The 23579-nt window shown below is 35.9% G+C and overlaps 1 protein-coding gene across 4 annotated transcripts in view; it reads right to left on the bottom strand.

Annotated features, from left to right (window-relative positions):
* LOC127844545 (E3 ubiquitin-protein ligase MARCHF6-like) overlaps window positions 1–23579 on the bottom strand; it is a 60260-nt gene that overhangs the window by 22895 nt on the left and 13786 nt on the right. For 2 of the 4 annotated variants that reach the window (XM_052374890.1, XM_052374892.1), the window contains exons 2-12: window positions 19387–19483; window positions 18850–18923; window positions 18379–18522; window positions 17141–17213; window positions 14464–14617; window positions 14089–14254; window positions 12897–12958; window positions 11924–11956; window positions 10802–10853; window positions 7185–7243; window positions 6784–6893 (exon numbers count right to left, since the gene is read on the bottom strand). In XM_052374890.1, the coding sequence (XP_052230850.1) occupies window positions 6784–6893; window positions 7185–7243; window positions 10802–10853; window positions 11924–11956; window positions 12897–12958; window positions 14089–14254; window positions 14464–14617; window positions 17141–17213; window positions 18379–18522; window positions 18850–18923; window positions 19387–19483 (1024 nt within the window). Of the gene's footprint in view, window positions 1–6783; window positions 6894–7184; window positions 7244–10801; window positions 10854–11923; window positions 11957–12896; window positions 12959–14088; window positions 14255–14463; window positions 14618–17140; window positions 17214–18378; window positions 18523–18849; window positions 18924–19386; window positions 19531–22541; window positions 22892–23579 lie in introns of those variants that run through there. The other 2 variants (XM_052374888.1, XM_052374891.1) reach the window with 2 other exon arrangements.

Raw genomic sequence — 23579 nt, 5'->3', positions numbered from 1 at the left:
CTTAATGCATGTGATCTACACTTGCAAATGCTTACAGCATGTGATCTACACTAGCAAATGCTTACAGCATGTCATCTACACTAGCAAGTGCTTAATGCATGTGATCTACACTAGCAAATGCTTACTGCATGTGATCTACACTAGCAAGTGCTTACTGCATGTGATCTTCACTAGCAAGTGCTTACTGCATGTGATCTACACTAGCAATTGCTTACAGCATGTGATCTACACTAGCAAATGCTTACAGCATGTGATCTAAACTAGCAAATGCTAACATCATGTGATCTACACTAGCAAATGCTTACAGCATGTGATTTACACTAGCAAATGCTTACAGCATGTGATCTATACTAGCAAATGCTTACAGCATGTGATCTACACTAGCAAATGCTTACAGCATGTGATCTACACTAGCAAATGCTAACAGCATGTGATCTACACTAGCAAATGCTTACAGCATGTGATCTACACTAGCAAATGCTAACAGCATGTGATCTACACTAGCAAATGCTTACAGCATGTGATCTTCATTAGCAAATGCTTACAGCATGTGATCTACACTAGCAAATGCTTACTGCATGTGATCTACACTAGCAAATGCTTACAGCATGTGATCTGCACTAGAAAGTGCTTACTGCATGTGATCTTAACTAGCAAATGATTACAGCATGTGATTTACACTAGCAAATGCTTACGGCATGTGATCTTCACTAGCAAATGCTTTCAGCATGTGATCTACACTAGCAAATGCTTACAGCATGTGATCTTTACTAGCAAATGCTTACAGCATGTGATCAACACTAGCAAATGCTTACATCATGTGATCTACACTAGCAAATGCTTACAGCATGTGATCTTCACTAGCAAATGCTTACGGCATGTGATCTTTACTAGCAAATGCTTTCAGCATGTGATCTTCACTAGCAAATGCTTACGGCATGTGATCTTCACTAGCAAATGCTTTCAGCATGTGGTCTTCACTAGCAAATGCTTACAGCATGTGATCTTTACTAGCAAATGCTTACAGCATGTGATCTACACTAGCAAATGCTTACATCATGTGATCTACACTAGCAAATGCTTACAGCATGTGATCTTCACTAGCAAATGCTTACAGCATGTGATCTACACTAGCAAGTGCTTACTGCATGTGATCTACACTAGCAAATGCTTACTGAATGTGTTCTACACTAGCAAATGCTTACAGCATGTGGTTTACACTAGCAAATGCTTACAGCATGTAATCTACACTAGCAAATGCTTACATCGTGTGATCTTCATTAGCAAATGCTAATAGCATGTGATCTACACTAGCAAATGCTTACTGCATGTGATCTACACTAGCAAAAGCTAACTGCATGTGATCTTTACTAGCAAGTGCTTACTGCATGTGATCTACACTAGCAAATGCTTACAGCATGTGATCTACACTAGCAAATGCTTACATAATGTGATCTTCATTAGCAAATGCTTACAGCATGTGATCTACACTAGCAAATGCTTACTGCATGTGATCTACACTAGCAAATGCTTACAGCATGTGATCTACACTAGCAAGTGCTTACTGCATGTGATCTACACTAGCAAATGCTTACAGCATGTGATCTTCACTAGCAAATGATTACAGCATGTGATCTACACTAGCAAGTGCTTACTGCATGTGATCTTCATTAGCAAATGCTGACAGCATGTGGTCCACACTAGTAAATGCTTACAGCATGTGATCTACACTAGCAAGTGCTTACTGCATGTGATCAACACTAGCAAATGTTTACAGCATGTGATCTACACTAGCAAGTGCTTACTGCATGTGATCTTCACTAGCAAATGCTTACAGCATGTGATCTACACTAGCAAATGCTTACAGCATGTGATCAACACTAGCAAATGTTTACAGCATGTGATCTACACTAGCAAGTGCTTACTGCATGTGATCTTCACTAGCAAATGCTTACAGCATGTGATCTACACTAGCAAATGCTTACTGCATGTGATCTACACTAGCAAATGCTTACAGCATGTGATCTTCACTAGCAAATGATTACAGCATGTGATCTACACTAGCAAGTGCTTACTGCATGTGATCTACACTAGCAAATGCTTACAGCATGTGATCTACACTAGCAAGTGCTTACTGCATGTGATCTTCACTAGCAAATGCTTACAGCATGTGATCTACACTAGCAAATGCTTACATCATGTGATCTACACTAGCAAATGCTTACAGCATGTGATCTTCACTAGCAAATGCTTACAGCATGTGATCTACACTAGCAAATGCTTACAGCATGTGATCTTCACTAGCAAATGCTTACAGCATGTGATCTACACTAGCAAGTGCTTACTGCATGTGATCTACACTAGCAAATGCTTAGTGCATGTGATCTACACTAGCAAGTGCTTACTGCATGTGATCTACACTAGCAAATGCTTACAGCATGTGATCTACACTAGCAAATGTTTACAGCATGTGATCTACACTAGCAAATGCTTACAGCATGTTATCTTAACTAGCAAGTGCTTTCAGCATGTGATCTACACTAGCAAGTGCTTACAGCATGTGACCTACACTAGCAAATGTTTACAGCATGTGATCTACACTAGCAAATGCTTACAGCATGTTATCTTAACTAGCAAGTGCTTTCAGCATGTGATCTACACTAGCAAGTGCTTACTGCATGTGATCTACACTAGCAAATGCTTACAGCATGTTATCTTAACTAGCAAGTGCTTTCAGCATGTGATCTACACTAGCAAATGCTTACTGCATGTGATCTTCAGTAGCAAATGCTTACAGCATGTCGTCACCTTGGCGCCAAAAACTCAGTAAGGTGACGATGTGATCTACACTAGCAAGTGCTTACTGCATGTGATCTACAAAAGCAAATGTATGTTTTATGGTATCTACAAGAAAATGCTTATTGTATGTTATCTTCAATAGTAAATGCTCACTTTATGTGATCTACCATAACAAAGCTTACTTTATGTGATCTACCATAACAAAGCTTACTTTACGTGATCTACCATAACAAAGCTTACTTTACGTGATCTACCATAACAAAGCTTACTTTATGTGATCTACCATAACAAAGCTTACTTTACGTGATCTACCATAACAAAGCTTACTTTACGTGATCTACCATAACAAAGCTTACTTTACGTGATCTACCATAACAAAGCTTACTTTACGTGATCTACCATAACAAAGCTTACTTTATGTGATCTACCATAACAAAGCTTACTTTACGTGATCTACCATAACAAAGCTTACTTTACGTGATCTACCATAACAAAGCTTACTTTACGTGATCTACCATAACAAAGCTTACTTTATGTGATCTACCATCACAATGCTTACTTTACGTGATCTACCATCACAATGCTTACTTTACGTGATCTACCATAACAAAGCTTACTTTACGTGATCTACCATAACAAAGCTTACTTTACGTGATCTACCATAACAAAGCTTACTTTATGTGATCTACCATCACAATGCTTACTTTACGTGATCTACCATCACAATGCTTACTTTACGTGATCTACCATAACAAAGCTTACTTTACGTGATCTACCATAACAAAGCTTACTTTACGTGATCTACCATAACAAAGCTTACTTTATGTGATCTACCATAACAAAGCTTACTTTACGTGATCTACCATCACACAGCTTACTTTACGTGATCTACCATAACAAAGCTTACTTTACGTGATCTACCATAACAAAGCTTACTTTACGTGATCTACCATAACAAAGCTTACTTTATGTGATCTACCATAACAAAGCTTACTTTACGTGATCTACCATCACAATGCTTACTTTATGTGATCTACCATAACAAAGCTTACTTTATGTGATCTACCATCACAATGCTTACTTTACGTGATCTACCATCACAATGCTTACTTTATGTGATCTACCATCTCAATGCTTACTTTATGTGATCTATCATCACAATGCTTTCTTTATGTGATCTACCATCACAATGCTTACTTTATGTGATCTACCATCACAAATGTTATTTACAATATATAAGCTCAATCAAAGTGAACACAAATCCATCCTTATATGCCTATTTATAAAACATTTACTTCACACATACAGAACAAGTAGAATGTTTGAGAACACATCAATAAAGGTTTATAAATATTTGCCCATCAATCAACTTTGCAGACTTTTGCAACTGGCACTTTGTTGAAGTATAAATTTACTTTGCCTTCATCACTTCAAATGTTGTTCTTTCTTACATTTGTGTGGTATACTTGAGAATGGGTTTAGAGAGTTAATATCAAACAAGAGGGCCATGATGGCCCTGAATCGCTCACCTGACTCATTAAGATCAGATGAAAACTATGACCTCTATTGTCTACACAATGTTTTTCTATGATTTGACCTAGTGACCTAGTTCCTGACTCTAGATGACCCAAATACAATCCCAATCCAGATTTCATCAAGATAAACATTCTGACCACAGTTCATAAATATTGGATGAAAACTGTGACCTCTATTGTCAACACAAGGTTTTTCTATTTATTTGACCTAGATTTTTACCCCAGATGACCCAAATACAATCCCACCCAGATTTCATCAAGAATTCTGACCAAATTTCATAAAGGTTGGATGAAAACTGTGATCTCTAATGTCTACACAAGGTTTTTCTATTATTTGACCTAGTGACCTAGTTTTTGACCCCAGATGACCCAAATAAAATCCCAACCCAGATTTCATCAAGATAAACATTCTGACCAAATTTCATAAAGATTGGATGAAAACTGTGACCTCTATTGTCTACAGAAGGTTGTTCTATTATTTGACCTAGTGACCTTGTTTTTGACCCCAGATGACCCAAATACAATCCCAAACCGGATTTCATCAAGATAAACATTTTGACCAAATTTCATCAAGATTGGATGCAAACTGTGACCTCTACTGTCTACACAAACAAATTGTTGACGGACGGACGCACGGACACACGCAGGCACGCACAACGGACGCCGGACATCACACGATCACATAAGCTCACTGTGTCACTTCATGACAGGTGACCTAAAAATATGTGTCGGAGATAAACATGAACAGTTGTGGTTAAAATCCCATAAAAACAAGGGCTGTTTGTAAAACATGCATGCCCCCCTATATGGGCTATAAGTTGTAGTAGCAGCCATTGTGTGAATACGTTTTTTTGTCACTGTGAATGGTGGTGGTGGTGGTGGTGGTGGTGGTGTAGTAGTAGTAGTAGTAGTAGTAGTAGTAGTAGTAGTAGTAGTAGTAGTAGTAGTAGTAGTAGTAGTAGTAGTAGTAATAGTAGTTGTAGTAGTAGTAGTAGTAGTAGTAGTAGTAGTAGTAGTAGTAGTAGAAGTAGTAGTAGTAGTAGTAGTAGTAGAAGTAGTAGTAGAAGTAGTAGTAGTAGTAGTAGTAGTAGTAGTAGTAGTGGTAGTAGTAGTAGTAGTAGTAGTGGTAAAAGTAGTAGTAGTAGTGGCAGTAGTAGTAGAAGTAGTAATAGTAGACGTGGTGGTGGTGGTGGTGGTGGTAGTAGTACTAGTAGTAGTAGTACTAGTAGTAGTAGAAGTAGTAGTAGTAGTAGTAGTAGTAGTAGTAGTAGTAGTAGTAGTAGTAGTAGTAGTAGTAGTGGTAGTAGTAATAGAAGTAGTAGTAGTAGTAGTAGTAGTAGAAGTAGTAGTAGTAGTAGTAGTAGTAGTAGTAGTAGTAGTAGTAGTAGTAGTAGTAGTAGTAGTAGTAGTAGTAGTAGTAGTAGTAGTAGTAGTAGTAGCAGTAGCAGTAGCAGTAGCAGTAGCAGCATTACAAGACCAATACTTAAGAATGATCAAATGGGAAAAGGTAACATAGCACCAGCAGTAAATATGGGGCTCATTTACAGGTCAGATTTGGAATCTCTGCTGTAAAATGAGATTTTGAATGAATTAAAGGGAGGCAAATCTGTAATAAAAAGAACATGCATAAACCGTAGTTGTTTCCCTTGTTTGAACCATGCTAAATCCTTACAAGTTTGGAAAGAATTGGATGAAAAATTTGGACTTTATTGCATAAACACCATTTTCTCAATTCAAGGGGAGGTAATTCTGTACTTCATGAACCAATAATGCTCATTTTTTGTAGGGTTTGTGTCCTCATTGATATAAAGACACTGTGCAAATTTGTAAAGGATCGGACAAAAAATGTGGAAGATTTTTGAAAGTTTTCACAAAATAGGCAAAAACGAATAAACATGCAAAGTTCAACGAGCTCCTGCGGCCATGTTTTTTGACGAATCAAATTTCTTTGAACAACTTTTTCAGGGGAGCCCTCAAAGGTCATCCCTGTGAAATTTTTTGAAAATCTGATGAGCGGTTTCTGACAAGAAGATTTTTTAAGGTTTTTACCATATATGGTCATGGCGGCCATCTTGGTTATGTGATCAAATTTTTTTTAACAATTCTTTTGTCCCATGACCTAGGGATGCTCCACATGAAATTTAGTTGAAATTGGCTCAATGGTTTTGTAGAAGAAGATGTTTACAAATTTGTATACGGACGGACGGACGGACGGACGGACGCCGGACGCTGAGTGATCACAATAGCTCACCTCGAGCTATCGCTCAGGTGAGCTAAAAACAAAATTGTAAAAAACATTAGCTTAATTTAAATACAATTCCCCATCGTGTCAACAGTCAACAACCCAACACTTTAAAGTGTACAAGGGGAGGACAAAAATGGACTAAACAGTAGCTTAATTTCCATTTGGTTCCCCCTTGGGTCTGCAATCAACAACCATAATACAAACCTCTTGAGGCGCACTAGTGAGCACATTGCATAGAGGAACACCAGCGAGAATGCAATGACCACGTAACCAATCAGTGTTGTGAACAGGCCCTCAAAGTGGGCTGATGTTACCTGAACATAGAGAATTTAAACCTTAAGCAGTGCCATGTGGGATAAAATATTATAGGACAAAATGGAACCAATTAAATCATGAGAATTTCTAAACATTAGTTAATTTCATTATGCATAAACTATGTTCAGTTACTATAACAAATCAATGCAACTTCCACAATTATTCTCCATTATTTATGCACCAATCTAAGTATCCTTTACCCACAGGAGTCCACTACTTCCTCAAATTATAACTTCAACATGTTCCAGACAGACAATGCAAGGTCAGACAATAGACACCAGTCCACTCACCCATTCTTCCAGTTTTAATCCCAGCATTGTGAAGTGTCCAATGTGGTATGGGCAGAAAGCTGCAAGAAACATATCACAATTATATCAGTCATATCAGAAACAGTCATATCACAATTATATCACAGTCATATCAGAAACAGTCATATCACAATTATATCACAGTCATATCAGAAACAGTAATATCACAATTATATCACAATCATATCAGAAACAGTCATGTCACAATTATATCACAGTCGTATCAGAAACAGTCATATCACAATAATGTCACAGTCATATCAGATACAGTCATATCACAATTATATCACAGTCATATCAGAAACAGTCATATCACAACTATATCAGTCATATCAGAAACAGTCATATCACAATTATATCAGTCATATCAGAAACAGTCATATCACAATAATATTACAGTCATATCAGAAACAGTCCGCTCGTATTGACGAGGGAAATCTTGAAAGGACGAGTATAATTCCCAAAAGCTCTAGTCCTACAGGACGAGTGAAAAAAAGCTGATGTTAAAATATGTATTTTCTGACCAGTAAGACTCTTTTTCATTGAATAAAATCATTTTCTTAAAGCATATCTATTCCAAAAGTAGAACGCAAATGAACCTGAAATTGTAAATTTCATACAGCAGGTGCGTGTTGTTATGCAAGACTGTGTTTTCCAGAGTAAATTTTGGGTTTTTGGTGTAAACGTAAACTTTGGTGTACTGTTTTAGCTGGTGATCAGCTGGCATGAATAACTGAGTGAGTGGCATTTTAGCGCTGCAGTGATATAGGAAACTTTATAAGTCATATTAGCCCTATGCAATCTTTATTTCACACATATTTGAAGGACGAGTGCATGTGTTTGCAGGACGAGTGAAAATTTAAATGCACTCGTCCTCAAGCACGAGTGCAGTTTATAATATTTTTGTCCCTAGCATATCACAATTATATCACAGTCATATCAGAAACAGTCATATCACAATTATATCACAGTCATATCATAATTATATCAGTCATATCAGAAACAGTCATATCACAATTATATCACAGTCATATCAGAAACAATCATATCACAATTATATCAGTCATATCAGAAACAATCATATCACAGTCATATCAGAAACAGTCATACCACAATTATATCAGTCATATCAGAAACAATCATATCACAGTCATATCAGAAACAGTCATACCACAATTATATCACAGTCATATCAGAAACAGTCATATCACAATTATATCAGTCATGTCAGAAACAGTCATATCACAATTATATCACAGTCATATCAGAAACAGTAATATCACAATTATATCACAGTCATATCAGAAACAGTCATATCACAATTATATCACAGTCATATCAGAAACAGTAATATCACAATTATATCACAGTCATATCAGAAACAGTCATGTCACCATTATATCAGTCATATCAGAAACAGTCATATCACAATTATATCACAGTCATATCAGATACAGTCATATCACTATTATATCACAATCATATCAGAAACAGTCATATCACAACTATATCAGTCAAATCAGAAACAGTCATATCACAATTATATCACAATCATATCAGAAACAGTCAAATCAGGGGACAAAAATTCCACTGATCCGCTCGTATTGTTGAGTGAAATCTTGAAAGGACGAGTGAAATTCCCAAAAGCTCTAGTCCTACAGGACGAGTGAAAAAAAAGCTGATGTTAAAATATGTATTTTCTGACCAGTAAGACTCTTTTTCATTGAATAAAATCATTTTCTAAAAGCATATCTATTCCAAAAGTAGAACCCGAATGAACCTGAAATTGTAATTGTAAATTTCATACAGCTGGTGCGTGTTGTTATGCAAGACTGTGTTTTCCAGAGTAAATATTGGGTTTTTGGTGTAAACGTAAACTTTGGTGTACTATTTTAGCTGGTGATCAGCTGGCATGAATAACTGAGTAAGTAGCATTTTAGCGCTGCAGTGATATAGGAAACTTTATTAGTCATATCAGCCCTATGCAATCTTTATTTCACACATATTTGAAGGACGAGTGCATGTGTTTGCAGGACGAGTGAAAATTTAAATGCACTCGTCCTCAAACACGAGTGAAGTTTAGAAATATTTTTGTCCCTTGCATATCACAATTATATCACAGTCATATCAGAAACAGTCATATCACAATTATATCACAGTCATATCATAATTATATCAGTCATATCAGAAACAGTCATATCACAATTATATCACAGTCATATCATAATTATATCAGTCATATCAGAAACAGTCATACCACAGTTATATCACAGTCATATCAGAAACAGTCATATCACAACTATATCAGTCATATCAGAAACAGTCATATCACAATTATATCACAGTCATATCAGAAACAGTAATATCACAATTATATCACAGTCATATCATAATTATATCAGTCATATCAGAAACAGTCATATCACAATTATATCACAGTCACATCATAATTATATCAGTCATATCACAACTATATCAGTCATATCAGAAACAGTCATATCACAATTATATCAGTCATATCAGAAACAATCATATCACAGTCATATCAGAAACAGTCATACCACAATTATATCAGTCATATCAGATACAGTCATATCACTATTATATCACAGTCATATCAGAAACAGTCATATCACAATTATATCACAGTCATATCAGATACAGTCATATCACAACTATATCTGTCATATCAGAAACAATCATATCACAATCATATCACAGTCATATCAGAAACAGTCATATCACTATTATATCACAGTCATATCAGAAACAGTCATATCACAATTATATCAGTCATATCAGAAACAGTCATATCACAATCATATCACAGTCATATCAGAAACAGTCATATCACAATTATATCAGTCATATCAGAAACAGTCATATCACAATTATATCACAGTCATATCAGAAACAGTCATATCACAATTATATCAGTCATATCAGAAACTGTCATATCACAATTATATCACAGTGATATCAGAAACAGTAATATCACAATCATATGGCTGAATTAATGCACATAATAAACAATTGCTAAGTTGTGCATGAAACAAGATAAGGCAAATGACAATTAAACTAAAATTAAGCACATTTTTAGATTTTATATGAAAAAATTAAAGTATATTTGGAATCTAGGTGTTCCATTCTCTATTACAGTACTTGAATCGCTTACAAAAACTAGAGCTTTTTTAATAAACATGAACATGGACATTTTTATCCAAGCTTCATGTGTTCTTTGTGCACAAAAATAACAAGAAAAAACATAATTTCTACTCCAATGGGAAAAAAGTGCCTTGTTCATCTTTACTTTATGCTTAATGTTCATTGGAAGTTTCAAATTAGATGCTAAAGGAATGTTTAAGTAGTTTGCTTCACAAACTTGTGGGATCTGACCAACCAACAAAACCCACCAAAGATAGAATGACTACAACATATCCTCTTCCTGAAGAGGTATAATAATGGTGTGAGCCTTGTTCTGGGAAAACTGGGCTTAATGCATGTGCATTTAGTGTTGTCCCAGATTATTTTGTGCCGTCTGCACATGCATAAACCCAGTTCTGCCCGAAGGAGGCTCATAATCATGTATTCATACTTACCAAACACCAGAATGAAGAGAGTGTTGAGAGATACCACCCAGAATACATGTTCCTGCAACATTAACATGACACCATGTGACATCAACATTAACATGACACCATGTCACATCAACCAATCGTCAATTTAATACTGCTGGGTAAATTCTTGGGATTGTATCGAATACTAAAATCAGTATTCAATTATTTGTATTATCATTCAATAAAACATTTGAATATTTGCATTATTACTATAACCTCCTTTGAACATTTTGCCCTTAGAGACATTAATTATATTTTATTGAAGTGCCATATTCTTAATGCTCTTGTAATACAAATAACAAATAAAGGTAAACAATTGATTAATTAAAAAAATGCCCCTTTTTTGCTATGAAAAAGTTAGAAAAAAGCCAAACAAAAAGCAATGCTGATATAAAAATAAGCTATTGATCTATTTGAGCACAATGTCTTCCTATAATAACAAAAAGTGTTACAACACAAAACGTTGTTTAGATTCTTTTTTATATAATAGTATATAAAAGTCTTACATGAGACGCCAGAATAAATCAAGTGTTAAGTATGAAACTGGTGTACCTCTTTAATTACTCTTTATGAGATACAATAGTGTCACACTTACTCTAGGGTCTGAACTGTAATTCATTGCAATCATTGTTGGGAGTCATGGGTAAAAAACTGTCTAAGTTGATAGTTATTTTTTCCTACAAATGGAAACTTTTTGGTCTTAAACCAAACAATTATATTTGCAAATATAATATAATTTTTCATCCCTTGTAAATTTACATAACTATTTGTTTACTAAGACATTGTCAAATAACAATACTGAAAAAAATAGAACTTTTCTATACAATAAAGAACATTATAAATTAAACAGTTGAACCATGTTCTGGGAAAACAGGGCTTAATGCATGTGCAGTCTGCACGGGCTTATCAGTGACAACACTTTCTGCCTACACTGGACGTTTGTTAAGATGAGACATCCAAAAAATCCATAAAACAGAAAGTGTTATCCCTGATTAGCCTAAATGGACTGCACAGGCTAATCTGGTCTGACACTTTAGGCAAATACATTAAGCCTAGTTTATCCAGAACGAGTCTCGTGAATTAGAGACCAAACGCGCATCTTACCAGGAAGACAAGGGAGCCGTCCAGTCCCAGCAACTGAAATACAGGATACAAATTATCAGCAAGAAAATGAAGAAGGAAAACTATGTTACATAAATGAGCCTCACTCTCTGTAAACTTGGCTTAATTCATTAGTGTAAAGTTCATCCCAGATAAGCCTGCGCAGTCTACACAAGCCTATCAGGGAAAACATTTTTTGCTTATATGGAACTTTGGTTTGAAGTTAGTCTCTTCTTTAAAAAATCCAGTGAATGGGTAAAGTGTTGTCTGTGATTAGCCTTAGTGGACTGCACAGGCTAATCTGGGACAACATTTTACACAAATGCATTAAGCCCAGTTTTCCCAGAACGAGGCTCAAATTTAAGTTGAATACAAATATTAAAGAATCTCTAAAAACCTTAAAGACATAATGAAAGCCTTCTTGAAGAAAAAAATCATCCAAACCTAGATCACTATCAAACACAAAAGATTTCCTCTGTGTTTTGAAACTGTCCACAAAGAATAAAATGTCATGCAGAGCATACAACAAATCTTTGAATGAATTATTAAAAGAGACAGTGACAGATTGCGTAAAAAACACTCAATTTACAATACAATTATTTTATATATGATATTTACATTATTATTATAACAAAGGAGTGATGCAAACATGAGTCTTATGCCATATGAGGCCAGCTTAAATCCTGACATGTCTGTGCATTTGTGCAGTCTGGTCTGAAGCAACCATGTCTGCCAATGAGACCACAAAACTTTGCTTGACTCTCAAGCAGCAGGATAAGCATCTGATCAGAGTGGTGAGGGGGAAATGAGGCTTAACAATGCATAAGAAAATGGGGAAAAACATCCAGGCTATGTGGAAAGTGTCATCCCTGATTAGCTTGTGCGAACTGCACAGGCTAATCTGGGATGAAACTATTTACACACATGCATTAAGCCCCATTTTCCCAGATCAACGCATAAAGGGGAATAGACTTACGCGTTCCCAGGTCAATTCCTCTGCGGCCCTGTCCCACTCTATTGGGTTCCAATTGTTGTCGTCTGCAATAAACACATGAACCAAGTAAGTCTAGCATAAATTTCGATCTTTAGATCTTCAAGTTATCATACAAGTAAAATGTTTATGGATTCTGATTTCATTTGCAACAAGTACATAAAATTTTGCAGGTATGAAATGAGCTTATATCGTGGAAAATGTTTGCATCTTAATAAAAAAATCAGTTAGACATAAAAACATACACACATATCCTCCCAGTGCTGAATTTAAAGTATTCTTTGATCAATTCTCAGGAAAAACAGGCCCAATTCAGGTGTTTTAAGTGTCGTCCCAGACAAGCCTTTGCAGTCAAAAAAGGCTTATCACGGAAGACACTTTCTACGTGTATGATATCTTTTAATTAAATGAAATCTCTTCATAGCACAAACCGTATTAAAGCCAAAAGTTTTGTCCCTAATGAGCCTGTTCAGACTGCACAGTCTAATCTAAAGACAACACTTTACACAAATTAACAAGACTATTGCCAACCAATATAAGTCCCCTACCCGTGACACTCCACCATGTTCAGCAATATTTCTAGTCTATATGTTACCATCGCAACCAGAATTCTTGACGTAAGAACAAAATTAAATGATGTGCATAATCTCCATATTGCCATCTATCCATGTTTCAAGTTTCATGAAAAAATATGAAGAACATTTAAAGTAATAGCAGGATTCACCATTTTCAGCAACATTTCTAGTCTGTCTGTTGCCATAGCAACCAGGATTCTTGACCTAGGAACAAAATAAAATGATGTGCATAATCTCCATATTGCCATATGTCCATGTTTCAAGTTTCATGAAAAAATAGGATGAACTTTAAAAGTAATCACATGATCCACCATTTTCAGCAATATTTCTAGTCTATTTGTTGCCATAGCAACCAGGATTCTTGCCCTAGGAACAAAATGAAATGGCGTGCATAATCTCCATATTGCCATCTGTCAATGTTTCAAGTTTCATTAAAAAGTAGGAAGAACTACCGCAGGATCCAGAAAAGTGTGATGAACTGACAGACTGACTGACAGACACACAGAGCGCAAACCATCCAGTCCCACCAGTTCCACTGGTAAGGGACAATTAAACCTTGTTTTCCCAGACAGGGTTCATTTCCCCTCAGATCGCTCACTCACCCTGGGCACCGTTGTTTCCGTTTTCACCCCCATCATTGTCCGCGTCATCCTCATCCTGGTTGGCCACCATGTCGTTGTCTGCATTCTGATTGGCTGCTGCAGCATCCCTGACACCGCCCCCTCCCAGCCCCACTAGGTTGTTGACCACACCCACATCAAGAAGGTTCTGAATTAAAAAGGCCATACTTGGGGAATACATCTAAAAACACTATATTAAGTGAGTTTGAAAAAAGACATTATACTATACTTGGAATGGACATCAACTTTTGCTAAATGTTTCTTTTTTCAAAATATGGTCAGCTCTTTAACACAAATATCAGAAATGACCCTTGAGTCAGAAAATCAAACGCCTGGACAGTGTACCAGTCCTCTTACCCCTCTGGCCTGCGCCCCGGGTACATCCTGCTCCAGCCAGTCAGGCCCTCCGCCATGCAGGATCTGCTCTCGGAGCCACACCAGGCTTATGAAAGCACACAGGGTGCAAGCCACAACAAAACACCCGTGGAAACAGTCTGACGCTAAGTTCTCACTGGAATGAGCACACAGATTGAAAATAACGACGCTCTGGTAAAACTGGGCTTAATGCATGAGCATAAAGTGTCTTCCCCCTATATGGTATGCATTGTCTTATCAGGGATTATAGATCAGGTTTATCATGTGAGGCTTAGAAAACAAAAAGCACATGCCTTGGCGAGTGCTCTTTCATTTTCGTGCCGAGCATGATAAACCTGATCTATAATCAACACTAATCTATTATTCTATTTATCCCACTGTTTATTCAGTAATCTTTTTTATTTAAACAAAATTAGTTTTCATGAGTGTTTGTCGTACTTTGAAATGACTGTAGTGTAACCAAGGTTATTACTCCCCATACCAAAAATAATTGCTGGTCAAATAATCATGTTTTAAAATCAGAATATCCTTCTGTGACAAAGAGTCGTGCGTTATTATTTACAATTTTATTCATATTGAATTGCAAAAGTTTTATAACATCAATATAACATTTAGTTGTTATATACAAGGAACTACATATGTTTACAACGTAACCTAACAACGTAGCACGTGTCGTGGTTTATTGCAGAAATTTAATCAACGGGGCTTTAATCAACAGAATTCGCTGTAAAAGTGGGATAAATTGTTTACACAAGACCTCATTTAAAGATTGTTTAGACAAGACCTCATTAAAACATTGTTTAGACAAGACCTCATTAAAACATTGTTTAGATGAGACCTCATTTTATCATTGTTTAGACAAGACCTCATTAAAACATTGTTTAGACAAGACCTCATTAAAACATTGTTTAGACAAGACCTCATTTAAACATTGTTAAGACAAGACCTCATTAAAACATTGTTTAGACAAGACCTCATTTAAACATTGTTTAGACAAGACCTCATTAAAACTTTGTTTAGACAAGACCTCATTAAAACATTGTTAAGACAAGTCCTCATTAAAACAATGTTTAGATGAGACCTCATTTTATCATTGTTTAGACAAGACCTCATTAAAACATTGTTTAGACAAGACCTCATTTAAACATTGTTTAGACAAGACCTCATTAAAACATTGTTTAGATGAGACCTCATTTAAACATTGTTTAGACAAGACCTCATTAAAACATTGTTTAGACAAGACCTCATTAAAACATTGTTTAGACAAGACCTCATTTAAACATTGTTTAGATGAGACCTCATTTTATCATTGTTTAGACAAGACCTCATTAAAACATTGTTTAGACAAGACCTCATTAAAACATTGTTTAGACAAGACCTCATTTAAACATTGTTTAGACAAGACCTCATTGAAACATTGTTTAGACAAGACCTCATTAAAACATTGTTTAGACAAGACCTCATTAAAACATTGTTTAGATGTGACCTCATTTAAACATTGTTTAGACAAGACCTCATTAAAACATTGTTTAGACAAGACCTCATTAAAACATTGTTTAGACAAGACCTCATTTAAACATTGTTTAGACAAGACCTCATTTAAACATTGTTTAGACAAGACCTCATTAAAACATTGTTTAGATGAGACCTCATTAAAAGATTGTTTAGACAAGACCTCATTTAAACATTGTTTAGACAAGACCTCATTTAAACATTGTTTAGATGAGACCTCATTTAAACATTGTTTAGACAAGACCTCATTTAAACAAACGATTTCATAAAAACAGAAAGTGTTATCCCAGATTAGCCTGTGCAGACTGCAATGATAAAATATTTAAATCTGCTGGAAATAATTATCCTGTAGGCAATTAATTCATGGTACTACAGGACACAATGCAGCAAAAATTCAGGTTTTCCTTATCGTATTTTACTAATAACAGCAGAGTAAACTTGAGCATTACAAGCATGCCAAAGAAAAAAAATCAACACAAGTCATTTTCTAAGATAGGGAGTGAGATCCAATGCCTCATATGTGGGATTCTGAGTAAATGTTTATCATCAGACAAGTGGACATGTTACTTTTTAAAAAACATTATATTTTTAAATATTTAAACAAAAATTATATTTGAATCTCATGCCTAGCTTACCTGACTGTTGGTCATATTTACTTATGAAAACAACAATTTACATCTTATGTGAGATTGTCATTCTTAAATTGATAAATAATTTGTATACATTTATAAAACGATTGGGCAGTAACCTGTTATTCTCCATGTATCATCCTTTATGGAATATGATATTTATATTATATAAAATGAAGATCATCAACAGTAAGAATTATTTTTCATCTAGAGTCCAGATTCAGGACAAGTGACCCTTTCTTATGAAAAAGCAAATATTGATTGACCAAAGAGCCTCATTCAGGAAAAATTGGGCTTAATGAATGTCCTGCAAGAATCATTCCAGATTAGGGTGTGCTTTCATAAAAAAAATTGTTTAAAGGAGGTCCCTTCTAAACCAAATCTTATTCCAGTCTAGGCAGAAAGTAATGTCCCTGATTAGCTTAAGCAGATGGCACATGCTAATCTGAGACTACACTTTACACACATGCATTAAGACCAGTTTTCCTATAACCAGGCTCCAGTGTACAGATACTCACGTGGAGAGCATGTCTAGAGGCAGGGTCAGCAGGGAGCTCACAGAGCCGGTGAAGAGGCAGCGATAGATCCGACCTGAAACACACACTTCACTGTTTTTTTCGTTCAAAATCAGGCCTGTTGCAGGGACCCATTACCAATTGAAAACATATAATTGAAAGAATAATTTTTTCCTAAATCGGACTTAAAATTACCAATTTATGATTCAACATCTTATTCATCTCCCTTCCAGATGCATAAGGTTAACCTTAGTAAATATAATATTGAAAACACATTTATTCTGAATTTGAAATTATTTGTTTGCAAAAATCAATAAGAGTAATTATAACATTTTAGAGAAAACAACAACAAATCCAAAGTGACCTGGCCCCATTCTCATAATGGTAAAATCACGGCACTATTTTTGTGTTCATCTCAATCATGCATTATCTAATTCAAAAGTATTTCTTCAGTCATATCAGGGCAGTCAATTTATGAACTTATATTTTTTTTAAAGTTGGCTTTCAGGGGCACGTATTTACCAACCAATTCATAGACTTAAGTCTACACATAAGGAACATTCTTAAAGCTGTAATGATCTTATTGTAAAGTACATGGAATTTAACACATCTTATTAAAAATTTCTTCCTTTAAAAAAATTGTTTAAACTTTCAGGCAACATTTGTAGGCTTATTATATTCAAACGCTAAATGTAATTTTCTTAGGTCTCATTTTTTCTTAAGTCTTCGAATAGGTTGGTAAAAAGGTGCCCAGTAGTGAGTACACAATCATACACATGCCATTAACTGACAACTGCCATACCAGAATCAGGGGCAGGAGGTTATGGTCATAATAATGCCATGACCCATCCTAATACATGAAATACAACAAGGCCCACAAATGTAATCCTCAGTCCAGTGATCTATAGTCACGTGCTCTATTTAGTAAGCTAGACAGCCCAGTATTCCCTTGAGATATTCAACATATGAACCTTGTTCTAAGAAAACTGGGGTTTATGACTGTTTTGTAAAGCGTTGTCCTAGATAAGCCTGTGCAGTCCACACCAGTTTATCAGGTATAATAATTCCGTCAACACTGGATTTTGTTTAGAAGAAACCTTATTGAAAAAATCTATAAAAGGAAAGCATGGCATCCCTGATAAGCTTGTAGTGATTGCACAGGCTAATCTTGGATGACACTTTACACACATAGCTTTAGCCCAGTATTCCTAGAAGGAGGCTCATTGGTTCTCATTACGTACATGCAGTTAGAGGTACGACTCCCAGCCAGGCAAAGGTGACCAGTGTATAGTGGAACCAGTAGCGGACTGCCTTGCCCACACTGGCCAGTAGCCCACTAAGGATGTCCTTGATCGGAAGCCTCTTGGGCATATCAGGCGAGTAGACTGAAGCCAGATTTAATTGGTGGTTTAAATTAGGTTGATATTGAAAAGGTTCAACATTGAAACAACAAGCAAATGTAATAAATAAGGAAGTATGATTTTCGTTCAATTAACAAAGTGCACTTATATATAATAATCTGGTACACCATTAGCAGTAATTTCCTTAATAGCAGTAATCACTTAACATAAACACTTGAACAGAACTGGTTATGATATGAAAAGAAATACATGTAGTAAGCACACATTCTTTTGAATGTTTGTTTAATATGTAATTGTAGCAAATAGACAAAATAACAAGTTTCAAATTATCAGGCTCAAAACAATTCTTACTTGGTGTAAAAGCAAACCGATGTTTGCAGAGTTCACAGAACTCCTTTCTGCTGTACTTCAACCATTGAACAAGGCTGCAACAGATAAATAAAGCAATTATTTTGTCCACCATATATTGACACAATGCGAGAGTCTTATAGTCATTTTAAGCTGTATTCTCATGCTTTGAAAGGAACATTATTATATGAGTAGTGATCTGAGAAAACTGGGCATAATGCATGTGCATAAAGTGTCGTCCCATATTAGCCTGTGCAATCCACACAGGCTAATCAGGGAAGACACTTTCCGCCTAATTGGATTTTTGCTAAGAAGAGACTTCATTTAAACGCAAAATGTCATAAAAGCGGAAAGTGTCATCCCTGATTAGCGTGTGCGGACTGCACAGGCTTATCTGGTACAACGCTTTACACAAATGCATGAAGCCAAGTTTTCTCAGAGAAAGGCTCATTTATAACGTTAAATTATCAGAATTATAAATATTACAACATGAAATGTGCTAGTAGAACAAGAACAGACAATGTTGGTATGTCAACATACCAGTCCTGATGTATGAACTTGATACTGCCGGTACACACACAGGGGTGGTAGAGAGGCTTGTCAGGTGTGGCCTCACATCGACACACCCGGCAGATATCTGAAACAAACAAGTGAAACCTTCACATCGACACACCCGGCAGATATCTGAAACAAACAAGTGAAACCTTCACATCGACACACCTGGCAGATATCTGAAACAGACAAGTGAAACCTTCACATCGACAGACCCGGCAGATATCTGAAACAGACAAGTGAAACCTTCACATCGACACACCCGGCAGATATCTGAAACAAACAAGTGAAACCTTCACATCAACACAACCGGCAGATATCTGAAACAGACAAGTGAAACCTTCACATCGACACACCCGGCAGATATCTGAAACAGACAAGTGAAACCTTCACATCGACACACCCGACAGATATCTGAAACAGACAAGTGAAACCTTCACATCGACAGACCGGCAGATATCTGAAACAAACAAGTGAAACCTTCACATAGACACACCCGGCAGATATCTGAAACAGACAAGTGAAACCTTCACATCGACACACCCGGCAGATATCTGAAACAGACAAGTGAAACCTTCACATCGACACAACCGGCAGATATCTGAAACAGACAAGTGAAACCTTCACATCGACACACCCGGCAGATATCTGACACAGACAAGTGAAACCTTCACATCGACACACCCGACAGATATCTGAAACAAACAAGTGAAACCTTCACATGGACACACCCGGCAGATATCTGAAACAGACAAGTGAAACCTTCACATCGACACACCCGACAGATATCTGAAACAAACAAGTGAAACCTTCACATGGACACACCCGGCAGATATCTGAAACAGACAAGTGAAACCTTCACATCGACACACCCGACAGATATCTGAAACAGACAAGTGAAACCTTCACATGGACACACCCGGCAGATATCTGAAACAGACAAGTGAAACCTTCACATCGACACAACCGGCAGATATCTGAAACAGACAAGTGAAACCTTCACATCGACACACCCGGCAGATATCTGAAACAGACAAGTGAAACCTTCACATCGACAGACCGGCAGATATCTGAAACAAACAAGTGAAACCTTCACATAGACACACCCGGCAGATATCTGAAACAGACAAGTGAAACCTTCACATCGACACACCCGGCAGATATCTGAAACAGACAAGTGAAACCTTCACATCGACACAACCGGCAGATATCTGAAACAGACAAGTGAAACCTTCACATCGACACACCCGGCAGATATCTGACACAGACAAGTGAAACCTTCACATCGACACACCCGACAGATATCTGAAACAAACAAGTGAAACCTTCACATGGACACACCCGGCAGATATCTGAAACAGACAAGTGAAACCTTCACATCGACACACCCGGCAGATATCTGAAACAGACAAGTGAAACCTTCACATCGACACACCCGGCAGATATCTGAAACAAACAAGTGAAACCTTAATATCAACATACTCAATAAATATCTGAAACAAACTAGTAAAACATTAAAATGTCAGAATTCACACATTGATTTAAGAATTTTAGCATGCCTGTCAAAACTGCTAAAGACATGTTTTAGATCAAATGAACGGACGTCGATTGACCCATATGAACATTCCAATGTAAGTGACCTAAGCAGGTTACCAAGATAAATATGCCACTTTAAATATACACTTATAAGTCTAATTAGGCCAATAAAAAATAGCAAGCTCTAACAGATTTCATGGTGAATCTCCATAAAAGTTGTCATTTAACTATGCCTTTCTATGTAAGCACAGGAAATATAGATGTAACAGGACCCAAAGAAGAAACAAAAGCTCTGGGAAAGAAAGTGAGCCTTTACCTCATTTACTCACTTTGTTTGACTTAAGCTATAAACGTACATTTGTAACATTTCTCAAGAAATAAGCAATATTTTGAAAGTTATTATAAGCAAACTTTATATGTGGTACTTATCAAACATTTAGATACTTCAGAAAGAGGTTAGGTATTAACATTATTTAACCCTTTCCCACTCAGAATTACAGGGAAAATGGCTATGTGCAAACAGCAATAAACCAGAACAGCCTGCAATACTCGCAGTGATCGCAGTCTGTTCAGATTTTATGCTGTTTTCTGCTCATCAGTATCTAAGGATTGGAAATGAAACCTTTAAAACTTGAATCTAGTACAAAGTCTTCAATTAAATTTATCTTTCTAAGGGACTACAAGTGTGTCAAAATACGTATTTATGTGGTAAAGGGTTAAGTTCTATTAATTTCCATGGAGGATACTTTCATGTCAAATTCTGTATAATATCGTAATTGGATGGTCATGTGATACCAATGACAACATTTAATTCGATGATATAAATAGGTATGCAATACTGTAAATGTATAGAAATTCGTGGGTATGAAATTTCATGGTTTAATAAATAACAACTAATTTGTTGACACGTAATTTCGTGGATTTCAAATTTTCAGGGAAGATTGACAGTCATAATAATTAAACTTTTCTTAAAACAACCAGAGTAATAACGAAAATAATCTGCTAATGTGTGTTGACAGCAAGGCTTGTGATTAATGTGCACTGAAGCATGAAAGTGTTGCCGATAATTGTCGATAAGAGCGAATAAGCGGCGATCTTGTGGGTCCCCGCTTGCTAATTTCCATCAATGTTGTTTTGACAATATTTGCAATTCTCTGCTCAATCGGTCCCCTAGTAGTAACAATTGAGTAATAAGGTCCCCAAAATACAGGTGTGAAAACCGTTATGTCTCTTTTAACTTAAATTGGTACTAATTGACATAGTTGATAAATCTGCAAACTGTTAATTTGACGACGTCACGTAAAAGAGAGCAATCGTTGATGTACAGTTTAAATTCCGTGCTTGATTTAAAAAGTATTATTACCCAAACACTTATCAAGAAAACAACATATTGTATTACCTAGCATATCTCAATCAAATATCTCAGATAACCAAAAACAATAGAGAATGTCGGCAATGACATTCGGAAAGGACCGATTTCGGATTAAAAATGTAAAAATAATCGTTGGTACTTGAATTCGTTGTTCAGCGGAACAACGAAATCCACAAAAATTCGTACCACACGAAATTTAATGGTTTTACAGTAAATGAAAATATTGGATATTTACCACTATTTTCTGTTATATCTGTATCCAACATTCTAATGCTTTTGAAATGCATTTAAACTCCAGACATAACTCAACACTTAGTCACTATTTGTTATATTAAAACCCAATACACAACTCAACACCTACATGTTTGTCACTATTTTAACTCCATTTTGTTAAACTCAATACAAAAATCAATACCCATGTCACAACTCTCAAAATTTCCTAAATGTAATCCATATTTAGCCAAATTTACAAACTAAATTTATCTCGTAAATTGTCACATCCTGAGAACACTTTACATCCCACAATGTTCATCAGGCTGTAAGACAATTTTCAGCATGTAAATCATTCATGAAAAGTTGAAGGTCATCCTACAGTTTAGGTGTGTAGATATCAAATTGTTCAACTGTAATACTTCTCTCTGGTCAATAACCAGTCTGAAGGCTATGAACTCATTTGAAGGCATTAAATTTCAGATAAAAATAAATTTGTGCAACCCTTTTATTCTTTATATTCAGGAGTTAAAGTTGATATTTATTATTAACTGAATTAGCTGGGTCCTATTGTTAATCTCTGTGTTACCACTATTTGAAGAATTTTAAAAGAATGCCATTTCATTGTTATTAATTTCCATTAAGCATACATGTGTACATCTCAAATTCATTCCAGATGAAATGTACCAACAAAACCTTCAGTTTACATGTAAAACATTTTAAATTTATAAGACTGTCAAACTGCAACAACCTATTCTGGTGTTAATTGAGGTTATGATAATAAAGAGCTGTCCCAACCAGCGCATTTGACTATTCATCGGCTTGATAGAATAATGAACATTTTATATATATCACTTGATATTATGACCACAACAACATATTTGAAGCTGCATATCTGAAGAAGTTACATAGTTTATGTAAACTTAAAGCTAAATATTGGCAGTGCTCTGTAAAAAGGGGGTTTAATGCGTGTGCTTAGCGTTGTCTTGTACCAGATTAGTCTGTGCAGTCCACACAGGCTAATACATGTAAGGGACGACACTTTCCGCCAATACTGAATTTT

The sequence above is a fragment of the Dreissena polymorpha genome, chromosome 9 (genome assembly GCF_020536995.1).
Source record: "Dreissena polymorpha isolate Duluth1 chromosome 9, UMN_Dpol_1.0, whole genome shotgun sequence".
NCBI lineage: Eukaryota > Metazoa > Mollusca > Bivalvia > Myida > Dreissenidae > Dreissena > Dreissena polymorpha.
The sequence above is the reverse complement of the archived record's forward strand: the minus strand, read 5'-3'. Positions and strand labels throughout refer to the sequence as shown.